Consider the following 22,218-nt stretch of genomic DNA (forward strand, 5'->3'; position numbering starts at 1 on the left):
GCAGACAGCACTTTTTACTCCAGGTGTTATCATTGTCCATGCAACAGCCTAATGCTATGGCTGTTGCTGCAGGGCTTTTCTTGTGGCCACATTCTCTTACGGTGATGAGTTGAGTTTTTGTGATTTGCAAAAAGTTGTCAGAGCAAGAGAAGCCAGTACTGGGGATTTTTCCTTTCCCCCTCTTTCCCTCTTGTCCCTCTTCCCTCTTTTCCAACAGGCAGGTGCAACTATAGGGGCATAAAAAGGCATTTGCTGGAACACCATACTTTACTTGGAAAGATGGCACAGAGCTGCCATGTTTTTTCCTATACTTGTTATATACTTTTTTTTTTTTTTCTTTGACAGGACATTGAGGAAACTTTAGAGCAGACCAAGCAAATGAATGTTTATTGCCATTTTGCTAAAGGCATCGGTGAACCCAGCTATAGGTCAGTTCCAACCTGGGAGGAGTTGAACCAGATTCTTGTGGAAGCCTTGGATAACTACAATGAAGTCAATGCTGCCATGAGCCTGGTACTATTTGAGGATGCCATGTGCCATGTGTAAGGGGATTTTCTGGCTTTATGGTCTCATCATAACATTTATCTACGCAGATTGCTTCCATGAAGTTTCCTGGAGGATGTAGGTATCGATAGTTATAGCTGATGGAGCTGTACGTGTGCAGAAGCTTCATCTGCCCGTGTGGCATGTCCAGTACAAACACAGCGCTGCTTCTGTAGCTGGTGTTTGGAGGGCACTTTTGAAACCATGAGGATGCCTGGGGCTGTCAGATGGAGGGACTGCATGCTGGTGGTTATTTTAAAGTCTGGTTGCTGTTATGATATCATTGGCCCTTGATGCTCTGCATATGGCATGAACATTTATTGTACATGACAATGTTCAAGTGTTTTATTGTCTTCACTTGACAGCCAGCTGCAGAGCTAGCTATACTGGGATTTCCTTAAATGCTTTCACAACTGGTTTAGAGCCATGTTTACACAGGTTCTTAGTGGGATTTTCAAATATATATAAAGTGAGATTATGTGCATTCAGGCTACTAGTTTAAATGGATTGAGGCATTTAAACTGCTTTGATCCTTTCAAAATCCTGCTTGCATTTAGATGCCCGGAGGTCCAGATGGATTCCCTTTGGAAACTGGACATGTGGGAATATATGAAAATAGCAAGCCTCCAGTCAATAATTACAAAGCTATTTACATGTCTGTGGTATAGATAGTGAGGCGTACCTCCAGCTTTCAAATATGATTTAAACGCTTGTTGGGAACCCCAGCAGAGGCAGACGGTTTTCTGCGTGCTTAAATGCAGATCTGGCCTTAGATCACTTCAGAAGATGGACCTGCCCTGCAAATCATAGTTTTAACTCATTTTGTGTGAAAACATTGTATCAAGAGGTGCAGATTTGTGACTCTAATCAGGAAGCCGCTGTCCTGCTGCACACCAGTGCGGGTGATTTCAGTTCTTGCTGGACCTGGCAGCCTAATGCAGTTACTTTCACGTATATTAAAAAAATACATATAAAGTGCTACTTCTTTTAACTAGCTGTTTAACCATTTCTGTTCTGAGAGCTCAACAACCTGTTACTTTTGCAGTGTAGTGTGCCAGCTATGCTGGGGCACATTTTCCCTTATAGTATGGGCATTTATTTCTTTGTATTAATGAGTCATGTGCAACCTGATGTCCATAGATGTTTCTGCTTGCTTGCATTGCTTGCAGAAAGGTGACAGTAATATTAATCTTGTGTTCCATTTGCACTTTACATAAATTGGGATTTGCAACAAAGCGTGGCACTATCCCTCCAGTTAATATTGTGAATAATGAGGAAGGCAAAGTTTGAGTATTCAGCATGATTTTCACTGGAGCTGGGTGAATTTCATTCATTGCTTTTGGAAATCACATTTTGCTGAAATACACAACTTATTCCATCTCAAACAGGTTATGAATGTCAGCTTGAATTTGCTGAAAATTTTCAGTTGGAAAAAAAAAGGGAAAAAAGGAAAAAAAGAAAATAAAAGAAAAAAAAAAGAAAAGTAAAGGACTTAATTTATGTAAGGAAGTGGGAGATACCTGTCAGTCATCTCCTAATCCAGGGCTCATTGTGCACATTCACAAAGCATGCAGCCCCAGAGAGCACATCAAGGGCAGAGACCACACTGTCATCTTTGGGGAGAGCTAGCCTAGAGAATTGAAAGTGGGAACACTAAAGCTCTCCACACAAACTGGATTGCTTTTCTGGGTATAATTTCACAATCGGTGGTAGTCTGTGCATAGATCATAAAGTACTTGAGTTGTAATAAAGCAATACTGTATTTCTCGCAGTCTCATTTGAAAAATTAATTAGATTAGTCTAGGAGAATACTCAGTTAGGGGAGCTGAATAAAGGCAATGCTGTGAAGAGGGGAATGGTGCTTGTATTTAAGACAGGGCAGTGAGGTTTTCACAGGTAGGATCCTCTAAATCTCCCTCACTTGGGATTTTAACACATGGGGATGTCAGCAACTGCTTAAAGAGAATAAATTGGAGGCAGACAGAGATAACCATGCAACTCTCAGACAGGACAAGTGAACAGACCTGGAAAACAATAGCAAGTTCATTTTAAGAGTGAGAAAATCTCACTCTTAAGTAGTGGTGGTTTGGATAAATAAGAAACAGGGACTATGTTTTCCAGAGAGGTTTTATGCTGTTCTAGACATACATGAATATGCTTTAATGCATAGCAGGACTCTTCACCTGAACATGAACCCCAAATGCTTTGTGAAGAGGAACTTTTACTGGCAAGGTGTATCAGGACCTTGAATTTTGTTCTCAGTTTTTGCATGTTGATGTAATGTGCTTTTTCCCTTCTCCTCTCTGCAAAGATGTCCAGGCCTTCACCTTAAAATAGTTGGGTCCAGCAGGACTTGGCAGGTGGAAAAGAAACTGGACACAGTCTGAATTACCACCAAACTATTTTTTTATCAGCTACGTCCTTTGTATAGGTCTCAGCGGAGATGGGGATTGATTGCTGACATGTTTCTTAGATTGACATTTTTCATCCCATTCAGAATACAATTACTTAGCAAATAAAATATGTATTGAAAAGCACCAGGCAGAGAAAAATAAAAATACTCTTATTAATGAGAGATTTTGTATGCTTCAATTTAGTTGCCGCATCAACCGTATCCTGGAGTCCCCCAGAGGAAACGCTCTCCTGGTTGGCGTGGGTGGAAGCGGCAAGCAGAGCCTGACCAGACTGGCAGCCTTCATTAGCTCTCTGGAGGTTTTCCAGATCACTTTGAGAAAAGGGTATGGGATCTCTGACCTGAAGGTAGGTGACTTTTAAAGCTGAGGTGGAGGGGAAGGACCTAAAAAGCAGAAGTTGCCCTGAAAACTTTGTCTTGTTGCAAATTGAGTGACACTGTTGTGAAGATACTAAAAAGCTCCAGACACGATATGGGACTGTGGGGAGGAGCAATGCTTCTCGAAAGATCGTGCTGAAGCATGTCTGCACAGGAGTGCAGGCAGACATGACATCTTCTGCCAGTCCTCTGAGCTGGCCAGGCCTGAGAGCATTCCAACCCAAGGCTTAGTGTCAACATTGGGCTGAGCTAATGAACACAGCAGTGTGGACATCCACTTCATACTTGTTCAAGAAACCATAAAGGACCAGAAAATTTCTATTTTATTATTATTTCTAATTAAACCAAGATATGGTAATTAGCTCATCCGTGAGGTGCCTGTTGTGGAGTAATTTGGAGGTGGAAAAGGAGCAGGAGAGAGTAGGAGGAGAGTTCTCAAATCGTATCCAGTTCTTCCTCTGCCATTTTGTATAATGGAGGGACTGAGTTGAGGGTAGATGGTTCACTAGAGACAACATGTTCCTGTGCTTATATTTCTGCACAGGCTAGTGAGCTCAGGAGTTAAAAATTAACATTTTAAAATATCACTGCAATGGTTTAAAAGCATTTTAACTGCTGGCAGAATGATTCTCATTAAAAACCATAATCACGTGTAAAAATCACAATCATGTTAACTTCACTTTCTTCTGTCTGGGAGACACGATGGCCAATGAATCCTGGGTTCCTTCCCCATCAGTGGCACCATCTGGTGACCTGTGGTGGTGTACAAGTTGTTTTCATCATGTCGCACAAGGCTGTCCCACCATCTGTTGGGTATTTTCAGCTCTCCTCTGTGTTTTTCAGGCCCACTTGTAGGATTTTCTAGCTCCTACCTGCCTATTTATTGAAGAAGCCTGCACTCCCATCTAGGAATGTAGTTTGATACCAGCATTAATAAACTTGTTTTCAAAGCATCTCTTTGCTTCTCTGTCTATGGAAGAGGAAGACAATTTGATGTTCCCTTCACTCTGTATTCATTTTCAAATAATTTATGAAATATGGAGTAATTTTTTTTCTCAGATATAGAAGAGCAAGATGGTGACAGATTACCCTGTCTCTCATTGGCCCCTCCTGCTGTTATAATTGATCTAATCCAAATTTCCAGTGATGAAAGTAACAAATGATTCTTTTGGAAGAAGCATGTGAGTTTGCTGAATTTCTAAGTTTCTGAAATGTTGGTCAGTGCTTTCCTTCAGGGTCCCCTGCATGTCTTGTATCCTGCCTGGAGGGACAGGAGGGGAAGGATGGAGTTTGAGCTGGACAATGGTGTTTTTCCCATCTCATGAACAACTTGGATTTCAGAAAGATGGTGTCCTTCATTAGGGGGACACTGTCCCCTTTGAAACAAAACAGCTTTTCCATGTGATCAGGCTGTCAGCATCACTGCACTGAGTGGGAGACTGAAGAGCGAGTCCCTGCTTGGACTGTGGAAGAGAAGGAAGAAATACACAAATGAAAAAATCCATGTTCGCATAAGGCATCCTCCTCCCTTCCTCACAAACAAAAAAAATGTGTTGCAGCTCCTCAGTTTTAAAAAAAAAATAAATAAAAAATTATTCACGTATACTTATGAAACCAGAGAAATCTACAGCATGGGGATACCAAAGACCAACATTTCCAGGCACTGCTGTCTCTCCCAGTCCCTATGGTCCTTCAGCCTCCCTGTGTATGTGACTTACTGTACCCACAGCCTGGGGCAGGGTAAGACTTTATGAACTCCCCTTGCAGTCTCCACAACCAGGGATTGCATGGATGTCTTCAGCCACATCCATTGACCTCTAAATGTTTCAGCCACAGGCATTTCCCTTTGTCTAGTGGTGCTGGCCAGGGCTTTCTTCTCATTTTTGTATTATACAGACCTGGGCATAATGTCAAGTCTTACTTGGTAATGTCTTACAATCATGGTAGTGATAGACTCTCCCATATAACCTGGAAGGCTCAGCCTTGAAGATGGAGAGTGGCCAAAGTGCAGTTTCATGCTAATTAATTGCAATTGCTTTGTTCTCAGTTAATGGGAAGATTCTGAAATATCCTGCTGGTAGGTGTGGCACCTGGCCCATGCTATGCAGAATGTAGGTGCACCCCTTAAGTCCACTTGCTTTTCAACCTCCAGGCAGACCTGGCAAACCAGTACCTGAAAGCCGGTGTGAAGAACATAGGCACCGTGTTCTTGATGACTGATGCACAAGTGGCAGATGAGCAGTTCTTGGTGCTGGTGAATGACTTCTTAGCATCAGGTACATCTCTTGTTGCTTTGATTTCTCCTCTCCACCTTTTCAATGTAGTTTTGCTCATGGTACCATCTGTAGTTCCAGAATATACAGAAGGGCAATATATGAAGTAAGCTAGAATATACATGGGTTAAGCTCTAGAGTTAAAAGCACTGCTAAGGTCTTCTTGGTGAGGATGCACTCCATCGTCTGGTAGATTTTTTTCTTTCTCTGACGTCCTTCATGGTATACTGCATATGGTTGTTAAGTGATGTGTCTGTTGTGATATTACAGCTGAGGATACAGCCGAAGGAATGTATTGACAGATGAGGAGTTGGACCTATGGATCCCATGGATCCACACTCTAGTTGCCTAATAAAATAAGGTTGCTCCTGGCTAGAATATTTGAGTGGAGTATCTGCAAGTTGGTGGATGATGCAAAGCCTCCAGATGACCATGTCTGTGTGTATCAGCTAGCTGCTTATCCCATCCCAGTCCTTTTCCTCTCTATGTTTCCAGATGCATTTACGTTTTTGAGTTAAATGCTGAAACAATTGCAGAATAATCAGTCTACATGCCAATGCTCTCTTCCCTGCAGAACATGGCACAAGTATGTGTGGATGAGCACTCTCTGTGTCGGTTACGCTGCAGCTACAGTGCACATAGGAGTGTGCAACTGTGTCAGTGTGACTGCACTAAGTAACCCAGAGTGGGCATATTTCCCAGGCTCCCTGGTAAATCACTGCCACTAACTGCGTGCCACTTGTTGCCTTATTTATGAGTCAGGAGTGGGAAGATACCAGCTGGTTCAGGTGACCTCCATGGATGGTGAGGGGTGGAGAGTTGACAGCACAGTGGAGCGACAGTTTGTGAGTTGACATATGGGGCTATAAATTGGCCAGATGGTTTCAGCAGCAAACAAGCACTGCCTGTGATGAATTTTTAACCAGGAGTAAGGACAGGGGTTGTTGTGGAGGGCTGTGGGTATCTCCCACCACCTCTTACGCATGGCATAGAGAACACAAAAATTTCATGACTTGAGGTGAAGCTCTGCAGCGTCCTGCAGCAAGGGGCAGGCCAAGCAGCCTGGCTTTGGGTTGTCCAGGTCATCTTACGGTGACTTTGAAATGCGTTATGTTTTCCTGTGGTTGCTATGTGGGGAAGTGGGAACAGATCAGAGGTCCTCCCTCAGGGTCCAGGGAGGCAGCGCAGAATTGCAGCTGGGCTGAGGAAGGGACCATGCAAAGACTGTGACTTCCCATGATGTGAGTTAGTGCTACCCAGTGGGTGCGGACTGATGGGTCTGGCCGCTCTCTGCTATCTGCATACTTGTTTTTCCTGCTTGTTTCACTTCTTATCATCACTAAGAAGCTAGAACGAATTATGTATTTTAGTTTTTCTTATAAATGAACAGATTTCTGATTAGTGTATTTTCCTAAGTGATTAGGGCTCATATTGACAGTATCTCACTCAATAATGATGATTTCAATCAAATCAGAAGCTAGAAAGGAAGTGAATAGGTGATAAATTAAGGAACCACTAAAAAAATATTTGGTCGGGTACATTTTTGGCAATCAGTTGCATAACTATTAACTTTTAAACATTTTTAAAAGATATCTAACTTTTAAAATGTTTTGGTGATCTGGGAGTTATTTGATCACTGCTGGAAATGGCATTGAACACCTGCAGAAATTGTACACATAACTAATTCATTTGCAAAACTAAAATGATTTCATTAGCATGTATAGTATATTAGGTATTTTATTTTTTTTTTTTGTAATCTAATTAGCACTGTAGATCTGAAAAAAATGGACTTTCTGTACTTTGACTCTATTCTATATTTGTTTACCTTAAGCTTTTGTAAGAAAGTTTGCTCTCACAAGTGTTTATTTTTTAACAGAATGACCTTCTGTGCCACTTATCTGCTGCTGGGGCCCGTGGGCACCTGGCGCAATGATTTATCTGGAGGAAGGGGCTTCCCTGAGCCCCTGAAGGGGGAGGCAGCCTCGCTCTAAGACTGCAACAAAATCCAGAATAGTAAACCAAAACGTGCCCTCTTTTTTTAGGTGAAATCCCTGATCTCTTCCCTGATGATGAAGTTGAAAACATCATCAACAGTGTGAGGAATGAAGTCAAAGGCCGGGGACTGGTGGACTCCAGGGAGACTTGCTGGAAGTTTTTTATAGAGCGTGTTCGACGACAGCTGAAGGTGAGACAGGCTGGGGGAGTTCAGGTCCTCACCACTGACCCTGGTGCAGGGGCACAGGGTAGAGATGCTTTGGGCTACCTTGTCAGACTGCGGCCTGAAAGGCTTTGCTGCCTATGCATGATGTGAACTGTGATTCTCTCAGCAAGTAGTGCTAAAGTGTAGGAAATGCTGTCTGTTTTCACCACTTCTTGGGGTTTAGAAAGCACTATGGGAGCTGAAAATTTTCTTTCAGGAGCTGAGCAGGACCAGCCTTTCCATTTTCAAAGCCATGCACAGGGGTTTAACTGGGGTGCATCAGGACTAAGTCTTGGTGCTTGGAAAAATTGCACAGGGGATCAGTCTTCATGTTGTTGATAATCTATAGCCAGAAGACCTAAAAAAACATTATCTTATAAACAGAGTGCTGGGAACTGAGTGGGACACAACATACTTACAGGCTTTCTTCCACTGCAGTCCATATTCCAGCATACAAAGGCCTTATAAATATGTCCTAAGATCCCAATACAGTTTCAGGACTTCCCAGATATGCCCAACACATGGAGAAAGTACAGTGCAAGAAGGAGCTGGACCCTTCCAGAAGGTATTTACCCATCTGCAGGACTGTACAGTGTTGCAGTCCCAGAGCAGGGAGGTAGGGTGGGAATGAGTGAAGGCTTGATCTTTGCTTAATGAAAACATATCCTCCTTCTTACTCACTGCTTTGTGTCAGTGGAATATGTTCACTGAGCTAGGGTGGCCTGTTCCCTTTTTGATGTAGGTAGGTACATGTTTAGGATAGGGAACAGCCAGAGAATTGATTTTTGAGTTAAAATCTGGGGACCATGCCACAGGAGATCATGCCCAAAGAGAGGGAATCCAGTTCTCCTCTCTCTCCCTCTCCCAGTGTAGAGGGGAACTTCTGATGAGTGCTGATGCTGTTTTGTAGCTCTTCTAGCACCTTGGACGTCTTCTGCCTGGTGTCCCTCCCTAGATATATTCCTGTTAGCTATTGAGGTACACTGGAAGGGCAGCACGAATGTGATTTACTTGAAGCTGATCCCTTTTCCTTGTCTGCCCTTCTCCTTAATGGCGTGTTAGAGCAGATGGATGGGGTCAGCCAGGAAGCACTGTTTATTCTCCCCAGCGTTTTGTGACAGCATCATGCGCTGCACAGAAAGCTGATAAATCTGTTGCTGGTCCAGGGCATGCTGGACCTCTGGGAGCAGCACAGGAGTGGGGCTTGGCCCAGCGGAGCATGAGCACCAACATACCTTCTGCCTCAGGGTAGAGTAGAGAGTAGTGTAGGTGCAGAAGAGGGCTTTTGTACATGGGTAGCTTCCCAAAGCTTGTCTGACCCTGTGAGAGCAACATAGAGGTGCCCAAGTCTCATGGTTGAAGGTGTAGGAAGGATTTCTATGTGTCTGTCCCCTGCGTGTGAGCATGCAGTGGCCATGTCAGAGGAGCAGCAGCTCTGAGTTCAGCTGCCTCTTCTGAAATGGAAGCGAAAGTGGTTTTGTTACAGGCTGGCTTTTGCAGCTTCTAAAAGACAGATCTTAGATCATCGTGGAGGTGGCGACACCTTATAGAGACAGACGTCTGAGCGCAGACGTCTGACAGCACCCTGCCCCATGGTGCTTGCAAGGCTGTGCGGGTACCAGCCAGGGCTAACAAGTGGAAGAGGGATGATGTATTGAGTGAGATATGCTGCTTCCCAAACCAGCCCTTGCTCAGATATTGCTACTTCATTGCATGGTGGGAACTTGCCCGTGTCCTCCTTTGCGCCTGATGAGCAGAGCTGGTAAATCCATCTGCAGTGGACTTACAGGAAAAGGGCTGCAATGAATGGTGGTGGCAGGTTTTGGCCCTTAGGTCTTATTTTGCTGTGAAAGCTGGTGGTGGGGCAGCAAAGAGGAAAGTTACTTCGCCTTGGCCTGACTTTACACCCTGTGTGAGGTGTTTCCTTCTGGAAAAGGGAGAGCTCCTGAGAGGAGCTGAGCAGGCTGGCTGTGGGGGGAAGGAGGCTCCAGCCTGCAGGGAAAGGCAGGTGGATGAGGGAAGGTCACTGAAGACTGGAGGAAGGAGAAATGCTGCAGGTCTGGAGGGTGCTGAGCAGGGGAGTAACAGCCCCTTGACCAGGCCCCAGAGTAATATGAAGAGAGATTTCCCAGAAACCCACGAACACTGTATAATTTGCTGCAACTCAGAACCTTTTAGCAGCTGTTGGACTAAGAAAAAAGCCTGAAAGGCAAAGGACCTGCTCCGCAAAAATGTAGCGAGCAGGGAAAACGCATTCACAAATGCTTCTATTTCCATTCAGCTTTGTTTTCTGATTTCTCTATTTTTAAAAAAATTCTCATTCTGGTAAAAGCAGGTTTTGAGTTTGAGCCACCTCAACCCTTTTCAATGGTGGCTTTCAGGGAGAAAATCCAGGCAGTCCTGTGGTCCTGCCAGGAGAATTTAGATCCATTCACTTTAATTCCTGGTTGCACCACTTGAATCTGGATGCCAGTTCCCTGCCAGGTGAAGCTTTGTGTCACTGCTAGAGCAGGGAAGAGTGGTTATATTAAACCCCAGCTGCAGCCTTGGAAGTGTGCCAGGCTTCTGCTTCTGACCATAGCAATGCTTAACACCATTGCTTGTTTTTATTGGAGAGAAAAAAAAAGTGTTTATTGCTAGATTATGCCTTTTCCAGGCCAGGCTTGCTGGCCTGAAGTGCAAGGACTCAAGGATAGAGGTTGCTGTACCCTTAGCTGGTGGTGTGAGATCTTCCATTGGAAGTGGTTGGTAGAGTCCGGGCTGGGCTGCGTGTCTAGAGCTGGTGCCTGCTCCCGGCCATACCTTCCCACCTTCTCCTTCCTTGGACTCTACAGGTTGCATTGTGCTTTTCGCCTGTTGGTAGCAAGCTGCGCATCCGCAGCAGGAGGTTCCCCGCCATCATCAGCTGTGCGGCCATAGACTGGTTCCAGGAGTGGCCACAGGAGGCCCTCGAGTCCGTCAGCCTCCGCTTTCTACGAGAAACAGAGACCGTGGAGGTGAGCACCTCACCCACAGGCATCTGTGGGTGTGTGAACTTGCCTGGGTTTGAGTTCCTCTGCGGGGTGCAGGCGGTGGCCACCCCTGGCTGCGCGGTGCTGGTGGCAGCCAGGTGTGACCTCGTCCCTCTGTTCAGTGCAAGCAGTGACTCACACAATGAGGACAGTATCGCAGAGAGGGTTTGCTCACCTTTATTGCCCTCCAACACTTATCCAGGACATCTGAGAGACTGTTCGGAGAAGAATTACTGGTAGCGCTGTAGCGCATTAAACTTAATCGAATCATGCTTGAAATACAGTCCAGGCTTTTCAGAGAGGGGCATGGATCTTAGCAGAAGTACGGCCATGGGCACCACGATCATGTGTGTTTGTACACTGATAGCATTGCCAGTGAAATGACTGCTTTGCTAGTAAGAGACGCAGCTTACAAATCGGTGCAGAAAATAACCTAATACTTATGATTATTGCAGGGAACATATGCTTTTCTCTCCGTATGCGTGTCTGAGCGTCTGTAATTCTCAAGGGCAAAAATATGTCAAGTTCTCATTGATGACAGCCTGCTACTAGACTAAAAGAGATTTATTTCTGTTTATTTAGCTTTTCTGGGCAGGATTTTGGAAGAATAAAGTCTACAAAGTTTCTTTTTATGAGTGTGCACTTTCCCCATTTGTACAGAAGAAAAGCTCAAATTTATACTTAAAAGGCTGTTATTTTTTAGAGCTGAATGCTAGAAAAATTGCTTGGAATAAGATAAAGTATGAGATAAAAAGATATAAAAAGTGGTATAAAGTACACAAGCAGGCAAAGTTATTTTAGAGATAACAAATGAAAAGGGATCAACTTAGATGTTACATCCTCGATTTTGCTGCAGCAGAATAAAAAGTTAATAAATTCCTTTATATACAACACAGGTCTGTGTAATATATAGTTGTTCTGGTTAAAATAGTTTCTCCTTGTCTTCTCATCTTACCTTTAGGGTTCAGTGAAAGATTCAATAAGCAAATTCATGGCCTATGTCCACAAAAGTGTCAACGAGATATCCCGATTGTATCTGAGCAATGAGCGACGGTACAACTACACCACTCCGAAGTCGTTCCTTGAGCAAATAAAACTCTATCAGAATTTGCTGTTGAAAAAGGGCAAGGATTTAAAAGCAAAAATGGAGCGGCTGGAGAATGGCCTGGAGAAGCTCAACAGCACATCTGCACAGGTAAGCAAACCTTTTGGGGTTAAAAGCTGATGGTTTTCCTTTTTTCTCTGTTAGAGACATCTTTGCATCCTGGCTCAAAGGAAAACTTTACAGGCTGAAACTGTACAGGGTGTAAAATTTGTGCTAGATCCTGGCTCTAGTCTGGCTTGAACTGGGTTCCTGAAGGAGCAGAAGTGATGTTCTGTAGCAGAAAGGAGAAGGGAAGAGATGTGTGTCCAGTCTCTGCTGTTTGGGTGGTAACCATGAAAGATCACAGTAAGTAAAATGAGATGGGGATCCAGCTGGCTGTGTACATCTTCTTTTAATGGTTGAATTTCAGCTCTGGTGACAAAATAGCTTACAAAATACAGGAAGATCAATGTTTTTTGTAGTTGCATCCAGGAAATCTACAATAACTTCAGCAAGAATCCTCTCTTTCAAACTAAATAGACATCCTTTTCAAATAAGGCTGATGTTCATTTCTCCTTGCATTAAACTATCAATTTTTAAGGAAAACTAATGCATGTCTGAAATGTGGGTTAGCCGTCCCAAAATCCCCCTGTTAAAGAGCAACACTGTCAGTCCTCTGTGGTAATGACTAGATGTTGTTCTGAGTATTTCACAAACATCTCTGCAGTGACACAAACTGCCTTTCAGAGCATTGCTGTCTACATCTGTTGCTAAACTCCCATTTTTCAATCCATTTCATATTCTATTAACTCTTACAAATGCTCACTTACAAGCTTCTACTGTGGCAAATGGGCCACTCCTGAAGCTGCTCCAAAGAAATGCAGAGCCTTGATGTGAATGAAGGACTAGCAGGTTCAACTCCTTCCATATATATGCTCTGGGTAATGCTGGTGGCATAAATCATGTCTGTCACGCTCAATAGGATACGTGCCTTACTGGAGGGTGATGTATGGGCTTTATTAGTGCCTCTCAACTCTGATAGTCTACATCTCGCTTCAAACAGTTGCTTTCTTCATGGTGCAGGACAGGTCTTGAGGACACGGGAGGGGAGTGGACATGTTTCATGTCCCCTTTGCAGGTTTTAGCATCTCCTTTGTAAGGATGTAGGTGAGGTTGAACAGCCAGTAGCAGAGAGCACCCATCACAACCAGTGACTCCAACCAGAGCAATAAGTATGAGCCCTCACTGCAAAGCAGATCTTACACCTACCTTACCTATAGAGTCAAATAATTTTGCTGACCTGTGGGGTGCTGCTGTTTTTGATGATGCCCCAGTGGTGGACAAGATGGATTAGGTCTATTTTTTGTTGGGAGCAACTAATATGAAACTAAACTTTTGAGAGGAAACAAGTCCCTGTAGTGTTGGTCAAACACGGGGGCCCTTCTGTATTCTTCTGGAATATCTTCATATGGGTGTTATGTTGGCAAGGCCTCTCTGATGAGCCACAAAACAGGTGCTCAGCAGTGTTGGAGGACTGGGGAGGAGATGGGAAGCCACAGCACCTGTGGGTCTCGTAGGTTTTGTTATTTCAAGAAGTATAGAAGAACGCAAAGTTTGTATCTGTTTAGAGTAAGTCTGGGGCGAGAAGCGCCTGTTTGTGAAGTTGATTAAGATGCAGAGCAGTGAGGACAAATATGTCAAATCTGAATCTAAAATTAGCACTGGGTGCCTAAAATTAAACACCTAAATTATCAGATGTGTGCAATAGTCAAAACTGCTGTTGATTTGAAACCAGAGAGTGGATATTTAGCAGGACTGGAAATCATACCAGAATGTTCAATCTTGAATATGGATTTTAAAGTCTGAACTTTACATTCACCCATGGAAATGGTTGGTATTGGTGCTGAGGAAGTGACAAGTCTTCTGTGTCACTCAGATGTGTGATCTCCAGGTTGTGTTCATGGTGCATGGAAACAATTTACTGTGGCTTTTTTCATTTCCAAAGCAAAGGAGGAGGATTTTGATACCTGGGTATGACCTGGTTGTGCCTTAGGTCTGAAGACTAGTGCTCCCATCATCAGCATTATCCAGATTCCTGCTGCTTGGATGCTGTGACAAGTTAATTATGAGATTTTTGTATTTCTATAGACTGTTCAGTGTGGCCTCAGCATGAGGGGGCTGTTGTGCAAGTGGTTGCAGGGTACTTTTTGACTTAGCCATTCCACTTTCAAAATAACTTCTCCTCCTCCTTTTACTCTTCTCCCCCAACCTGCTCTTTTTTCTTTTCTTTTGAGATTTGAACATCTTAATACCATTGACTTACTTTTCTTCTAAAGAAGTGTTTTGCTTTAGCTTACATGCCTAACCATGTTTCCCTGAAGACAGTGGCTGTCGTCAGTATTCAGAAAAGCAGAAGCCGGCTTCCAGTTATTAGGACATAACAGACTTGGGAAGATGTGTGGGATGAGTCATTTGTTTTTCAGAGTGATGTTCACTGTGAAGAGGTCAGCGCTCTGTTCAGAGCCTATTGCTGAGTAATTTTTAGGATGGCTTTGGTTAATATTGCATCACTGGATTCCAGATTCAAGTCTTGCTTGCTCTATCAATTAATCGCCGACCTTTGTGATGTATTTTGTGTTCTTGAAACAAGGCAGGGACAATCAGATAAAATGAGTCTTCTGGGAGCCTACCCTCCAGGTTTTCTATTCTTTAATAATTCTTCTCATGCTGTCCTGGTGGTAGACAAGCACTTCTTCCTTTCCTGTTGGAGTCACAGTACATTACCCTTGAATCTCTCGTTTACTTTGCTCTTTCCCTTTCTACCTCACATTACTAATTGCTTTTCAGATTGTTCTGGACTCAGGAAGCTGCTCACAGGTTTTTCACATTTCTTAGCACTGTTTGGGACCAATTACTGCCCTTTTTGTGGCCTGTAATGATATTCCGTGGGCTAAGGCATGCGCTGGATCTGTCAGCTCACACCTTGATCTGGTTATTATCCTGGTGTTGCCTATGGGAAGGAGGTTAATAGCATTCTCTCTTCTCTTTGGGATGACAGTCTGCTGTGATTTTTCCATGCCACCTCAGTCTCTCTTTGTACTGTTATTCTGTTGTAGTTCTTGCTTTCTTCTGCTTACCAGCTACGTTACCCAGAAGATATCTCCTGCTTTTACCAGTTTTGGCAGACACTGGAAAAGTCAGTGGTGTTTTTCTCACCTCCCCTGAACGTGGTAATGAGTTTTCTGTGGTGTGTCTGGATAGTAATTTATAAAGCACATGTCTGTGGCTGCTCCACTCCAATGTCCTGGCAAGCACCAAGCAGGACAGGTCACTGCAGCACCCTGAACTCCTCTGTTAGCTGTGAGAGCTCATGCCTTTGAAGAGGTGTGAATCTCCAATCCCATGCTCTTGTTTTGGACATAAAACTGTCTCTTCCTGCCCCTCCATGTGGAGCTGCTTCTCTTCATCTTTTTTTAGTAAATCCCTGTGGCCCTGGTGGCCTTGTTGTTCATGCCTGTGTCCACGTGTCAAGTGCCCCTGCTGCATGTATGTGTGCCCTGTGCCATTTAGTGCCTTCCTGAACTCTGTCTTGCAGACTGGTGGGTTTCTGGTATTCAACCTTCCCCTCACATTGAGTGTTCTGGTTTCCTTTACACTGAGGTGTAGTGGGTTGACCTTGGCTGAACACCAGGTGCCCACCAAGCCATTCTATCACTCCTCCTCCTCAGGAGGATGGGGTGGGGAGAAAATAAGATGGAAAAGAACTCGTGGGTTGAGATAAGTACAGGGAGAACATTCACCAATTACTGTCGCGGGAAAAACAGACTTGACTTGGGGAAATTAATTTCATTTATTGCCAATCAAACCAGAGCAGTGTAATGAGATATAAACCCAAATCTTAAAACACTTTCCCCCCCACCCCTCCCTTCTTCTCAGGCTCAACTTCACTCCCAATTTCTCTACCTCCTTCCCACAAGTGGTGAGTGTTGTGGTCAGTTCACCACACATTGTCTCTGCTGCTCCTTCCTCCTCACACTCTTCCCCTGCTCCTGCATGGGGTCCCTCCTACAGGAGGCAGTCCTTCACGAACTTCTTCAACGTGAGTCCCTTCCACGGGCTGCAGTCCTTCAGGAACAGACTGCTCCAGCATGGGTCTCCTGCGGGTTCACAAGTCCTGCCAGAAAACCTGCTCCAAGGTGGGCTCCTCTCTCCAGGGGGCCACAGGTCCTGCTAGGAGCCTGCTCCAGCACGGGCTTCCCACGCACGGGTTCACAGCCTCCTTTGGGCATTCACCTGCTCCAGCGTGGGATCCTCCCTGGGCTGCAGGTGGATATCTGCTCCACTGTGGACCTCCATGGGCTGAAGGGGACAGCCTGCCTCACCATGGTCTTCCCCACGGGCTGCAGGGGAATCTCTGCTCCGGAACCTGAAGCACCGCCTTTCCCTCCTTCTTCACTGACCTTGGTGTCTGCAGGTTTGTTTCTCTTACATGTTCTTACTCTTCTCTCCGGCTGCAGTTTCTGTGCCCCAGCAACTTTTTTCCCTTCTTAAATCTGTTATCCCAGAGGTGCTACCACTGTCGCTGATGGGCTTGGCCTTTGCCAGTGGCGGGTCCATCTTGGAGCCGGCTGGCATTGGATCTGTCAGACATAGGGGAATCTTCTGTCAGCTTGTCACAGAAGCTACCCCTGTATCCTCCCCCGCTACTAAACCCTTGTCGTGCAAACCCAATACATGAGGCCAAATCAATAGGGCTTCCTGGCTTCAGTCTCCAGAACGTTGTCACCTCTTATTTGTCTCCATCAGTCTTCATCTGCACCATCTGAGCACCAACTCCAAGGAACAGGCATTGTATGACATGATATTTTCTGCACGGTTCTCCTTTTGCATCATGGTGTTTTGCCTGGGATGTTGTTGCATCATGGTGTTACCTGGGATATTGTTGGTAGCCCTGACCAGGAGTGCTGTGGAGCTGACCCAAGAATGACCAGGGAAGAGCAACCTGGAAATACGCTTAAAGGGTGGTGGATGGCCCTGCTCCTGTTGTGAATGTTTTATAACACTGCTGGTTTGCACAGGGTGGATTAGGAGTATGGGGGGTGTCAGTGCAAGGAGGGAGACTGTGTGTGACTGTTGGAGAAGTTCTGGGCTGTGACAGGACAGAAGATGAAAGCGGTGGTAGGAAGGTTTTCTGCACACCCTGAGATAATACATGTTAGTGGTTGTTGGGCTTGGCCATCTCTGGGTTTTGCAATTGCAAAATATGCAATATTTTTAATGGCAATATGAATGAAATATGACAAACATCTGAGTTTTTCAAAGAAACAGAAAATAGCTCTGTGTACAAGCTGCCATCCTTTTCAGATGGAAGGTCCTTTTTGGTGTGAGAGAGGGGAAGTTTGAGTATCTTCTGTTACTGTGACATAGAAAGAGGAGAACTTTTCATGCCTTTATTCCTAACATTGCTCTGCCAGGGGTGGCTCCACAGGCCATTGATGGGAGCACATTTGAGATTTCTGCTGAGCCTGTGCCTCCTGAAGGTGGTGGCATGAGGTCTCCCTCCTTACTCCTGTCTCATCAGGTGTTTTTATGTCTGAGCATCAGGATGTGTGGGAAGGGAGGAGAGATGGATGTGACAGACTGGTTTTGCTGTGGATGCAAATATAGCATTAAGGGAAACTTGTTTGCTGTGCTGAGGGGGTGAAACTGGAAGAGTAAAGTTCATAAATGTACATTCCCAGTGCCACCCCCAGGACATCACTAATGATAGTGAGTTTGGTTATTTAGGCATAGCTCTTGTTTCTCTCTTTCCACTGCACAAACACTATTAAATTGTCCCTGCTCAACTGCATTTGAGCTTTAGCCTCATTGGGGAAACACAATTGTTTCCTTTCATGTTCCAAAATCCTGCTGTAGGTAAGGGAGGCTGGAGGTCATCATATGTCCCCTAGATGTGGTGTGGTCTGTTGGCAGAGGGTCCAGCAGAGCCGCAGGATACATATCACAGCTCCAACTTGCATCGTTTCCACTTGGAATTTAACATGTAATCCAAGCCCAGCTGGGCAGGAGGCTTCATAGTAACATACACTTCTGGGCTTCCAGATATTTCATTCAGGCAAAGCCCTCACTGAATTTCTTGCTTTTTTTAAATCCTGACAATGTTACAGCAAGTCATTTACCCTTCCATTATTGCATGTGCTTGGCTGAAAGCAGGTTTTGTCAGGGCATTTTCTGTTCTCACAGGCTGCGCTGGGGGCTGAGTTTACATCTGCTCATTTTGTAGCACTGTTGAGTGCTAGTGGGTTTTAATCCCTTGCTTGTTTTGTCATGGCTGTGTAAACCCCTAAAGCTCCCATTTGTATGTGTATCCAGCACATGATTACTGATTTTGGGGCAGAAGGTCACAAGCCATATCTGCCATCAGTGAAGCCTCCCACTTCAATTTCCTGCAATCCCTGAAGACGTGGAGCCGAACAAGAAGCTGCTGCTGAGTTTGCCGACTGAAGGGATTATGTGCTCCTGCGAGCCAGAGTCGTTTGGATTTACAGTCGTGTCTTTGTCCTGGTGAAAACAGCATTATAGTGCCAGGCAGCAGGGGATGACAATGGATGAAGTGCACAAAGAGACTCCTAAGAAACCACTCTCCACTTGAAGCTGATGCTGAAAATCAATAGCTTCAGTTTATAAGATTGCAAAATGTGCTCTCTCTTCTGGTATAAAAATGGAATTATCATCAAAAGCAAGTGCCTGACTTCCCTTCTAGTAAGTATTTTTATATAGGTAAAGGCGTACCCCAGGAGCTCTAAGCAGTCCTTTATGAACCTGATGGCAGGACAGTGAAAAACTCCATGGTCTGCACAGAGCCTGTGTAAATTCATTGAAACGGGTGCTTTTAGAAGGAGACTTTCTGTCTTAAGTGAGAGCCATTGTGAGCTCCCCCACCATGCAAATGCTTCAGCCTGTTGCTGGAGAGGGCTCCTACCTTGCTGGGTGTGAGCAGATGCTTGGTGGGGCAGTGTGTGAGGAGCTGCCACCACTGCCATGCCTCTTGGCTACCAGCTAGATGGGAGAACCCTTCTCAAGCTCATTTGACATCACATTTTAAAGCCCCTTGAACCTTGGACCTCTGACAAGGGCTGTACCTGTCAGCAGATCCCAGCTGTAATCCTTCTGCTGTGAAAAATGCCCCTCCCACCACAAGTCCGTAGGACCTGATGGTTGCAAGGGAACTGATGGGGTGTTGCCTCTGCCTTGTGTGCGTGGGGCACGGGATGGAGAGGTGAGTGAGTCGCAGGGTGCACCTGGGTGAGCAGGCGGCTTGGGGAGTGCTGGTTCCTGGTGCACAGGTCCTCCTCAAAACCTGCATGTGGTAAAATACCATGTGCTCTGTTCTGCTGGTGTCAAGGTTGAGAAGTGAAAGAAGGTGTAGCTGAATTGTAGCACATCTCATCTCCACCGCAAAACACACATGCGCAGCACATGCATGCCTCCTTTACCAGTGATGTGATGTAACATCAGATTTCATGATCAAAGCTGGATGTATTTGCCTTTATAATGAGACAAGCTTCCTGCAAATGCCTGGTCCATGGTGAGGATCCTGGATTGTATAAAAATAATCCCAAGAATACCTGAAATGAAAGCTTCCACCTACTTCCCATTGGATCCAGCTCAAAGCAATGTTTGTGTTGCCCTGGCACCTCTGTCCAGTTTCCAAGCAGAGGCCGTGAGCAGGGGTGGGACAACCTCCTTAGCAGCTCATCCTGCTGGTGCTGGATTCTCCCCTGCTGGGTTCCTCGCTGCTAGCTGACTGCTCTGGTGTGTGGACCATGTACATGGGCTCTCCAGTTGTGACCCAAGCAACCATGAGCAGAGGACAGCAGCAGTATCCTGCTAACAGCTAGATATATTGCTTTTCTGTGCTGCCAGGACATTGCTTGCTTTACACACAGGCCCTCCATGCTTTTGGGTGCTGCTCAGCCCCACTCGAGTGTGAGTCTGTGCTGCTGGGCAGGTCAGAGAACAGGTTCGTGACTGTCCATGCTCCCACATGTGTTTCTTCCCTCTAGGTGGATGAGCTGAAGACCAAGCTGGCAGCCCAAGAAGTGGAGCTGAAGCAGAAGAATGATGATGCTGACAAGCTGATCCAGGTGGTGGGGGTGGAGACAGAGAAAGTGAGCAAGGAAAAGGCAATTGCTGATGAGGAGGAGCAGAAAGTGGCACTTATCACCCAGGAGGTCGAGCAGAAACAGAAGGACTGTGAGGAGGACCTGGCCAAAGCTGAGCCTGCCCTTGCAGCTGCCCAGGCTGCTCTGAACACCCTCAACAAGGTAGGGTGAAGATTCCTATGGGAATCCAGTATCTCCCCTCTGCATTGTGGGGCGCAGTGTCATCTGATGGCCCACGTTCTTGGGCATTGTATTGACCCTCCTCCAGCTTCTTCCCAGCTGGTGTATACTTGGTCCCTGGCGTAACTTGGAGCAGCAACAAGGCTGCACCAAGTTATCCTTTACTCATGGAACTGGAGGTGGGTGCTTCATTTGCACCTCTTCTCCACTGATGGCTGGCTCCACTGCTCATCCTGCCCCACAAGGAAGGGGAGGTCACCTTACTGTCACCCTCCTTCAGGACCTAGGGAAGAGTGTCTCAGAAGGATCACCACTTCTGTACCTCTGTCTTGCTGTCTGGGCACTGTCTCTGGCTCAGACCTGTCTGCTAGCGTGGAGGAGGACACGCAGGATGGAGGGCTGGGCTCAGAGCACGGGCACAGGCCAGATCTTGCTCCAGACTTTTCTGAGGTTGTTACCCTTGAGCTGTGGGGAATGAAAATGTAGGAGGGGAGACAGGAGAGGCTGTCAGTGCTCTCAGGATGACTGTCAGCTGTCCTGAGCGTCCTGTGGCAAGGAAGACTGTGCCTTTAGCTAGTCACAGCAGAGGTGCAGGAGGTGTTGCAGGACAGGTGGGGTGAAACCCGAACACCCCTTTATTTCGGTGAGAGACAGTATCAATGCTGTTTGCTTGGGGTATTCCTGTGCAAGTGCACAATCAGCACAGCAGAAGCTGAGAGCACTCCAAAATACCGACAAGGCAGATTTTACTCCCTGCTACACTGTGAACCTTTCTTCCCAGAAGTATAGCTGGTGCTGAGAACGTTGCACAGACAGATCTTGTGTGAGCCCCATAGACCTGTGTTGGTGGGTGTGGGGCTGGCAGTTTGTGGCTGCAGCTGGCAGTGAGCATGGGAATCCTCTGAGTTCCCACTTAACCCATCTCCTGCTTTGGAAAGGGGTCTGTAATGGGAAACCTCACATCCCCCTCTGAGTTTGTGGCACAGTGGGGCAAGTGTCTTCCTTCAGCCCACAGCAAACACCTTGCTTGGCCAAGGGGGAAGGCAAGGTGGGGGAAGAAAGATCAGAGATCCAGAGGTGCAATGGGGAGAGTTGGTGACTTCTTGAGCTCCTCTGGGCGTCTTTCCCTCGTGAGTTCCCTGCTGTTGTAGGGACAAAATGTGGTGGTCTGAGGGTTTGGACTGATCTTCTCCAGCTGTATTGGGGTGGGATTTGCCTTGTCCTCTCTTTGTCCAAGATGTTCCTCAGGCCTTGTTGAGTGTGATGCTCAACGTCTGATACATACAGCTTGGCTCCACAGGTGCACTCATAGGGTGGCTGTTGGTTTGACACAATAAGTGATGGCACAGAAGTCTCATTCCATGTTTGAGCTTATCCAGTACCAGGGCTTCTTGGGTGGGCAGAGGACCTGTTCTTCAGAAGGGTCTGTGGGCCAGGTAGTACACTGTTGTGGATGATGGGTAGTTGGGTATCGAATGTGGGGTGACCTCTTGGTAGAGCCATATGTTGCTGCAGACAAGGTGACTTGGAAGGAAGATGCGACTGGGGAAATGTATGACCTGGAGATAAGGACTGCTCTGACTGCAGGACACTAAATGGTTTAGGGAAGGCTTTTGGTACCTTGGAAAGTTTTTCCTCCAATGGCACTCCAGGAGTTCCCATTTGGAGCCTGGCACTTTGAGATGTGCCCCAGAGACACATACCTACAATTTATCTTGGTCTGCAGTTCACACAACATCCTGGAGCAGCAACCTCTGGCTTCACCCAGGGCAGAGCAGTGGCCACGCAGCAGGTGCAGCTAGAAAATCAGAGTTATTCCCACAATCACAGCAAGGCATGGCTCAATCATGCCTCAAACCACGGCTCAATCATAGCCCTGTTGAGGGAGAGGAAAGCAACTCTGAGTCATCAGGAATGGGTTTTCTGTTTGATTAGCTTTCAGGAAATGTGGCTTTGCTGCAGAGATGTGTT

The 22,218-nt window shown here is 45.8% G+C and overlaps 1 protein-coding gene across 2 annotated transcripts in view; it reads left to right on the forward strand.

Moving 5' to 3' along the window:
- Positions 1-22,218, forward strand: part of DNAH9 (dynein axonemal heavy chain 9) — a 209,030-nt gene that overhangs the window by 80,897 nt on the left and 105,915 nt on the right. For both annotated transcript variants that reach the window (XM_049812524.1, XM_049812523.1), the window contains 7 exons: positions 346-542; positions 3,141-3,303; positions 5,487-5,610; positions 7,650-7,792; positions 10,642-10,803; positions 11,780-12,013; positions 19,969-20,229. In XM_049812524.1, the coding sequence (XP_049668481.1) occupies positions 346-542; positions 3,141-3,303; positions 5,487-5,610; positions 7,650-7,792; positions 10,642-10,803; positions 11,780-12,013; positions 19,969-20,229 (1,284 nt within the window). The remainder of the gene's footprint in view (positions 1-345; positions 543-3,140; positions 3,304-5,486; positions 5,611-7,649; positions 7,793-10,641; positions 10,804-11,779; positions 12,014-19,968; positions 20,230-22,218) is intronic.

Source organism: Accipiter gentilis, chromosome 10 (genome assembly GCF_929443795.1).
Source record: "Accipiter gentilis chromosome 10, bAccGen1.1, whole genome shotgun sequence".
Lineage (NCBI taxonomy): Eukaryota > Metazoa > Chordata > Aves > Accipitriformes > Accipitridae > Astur > Astur gentilis.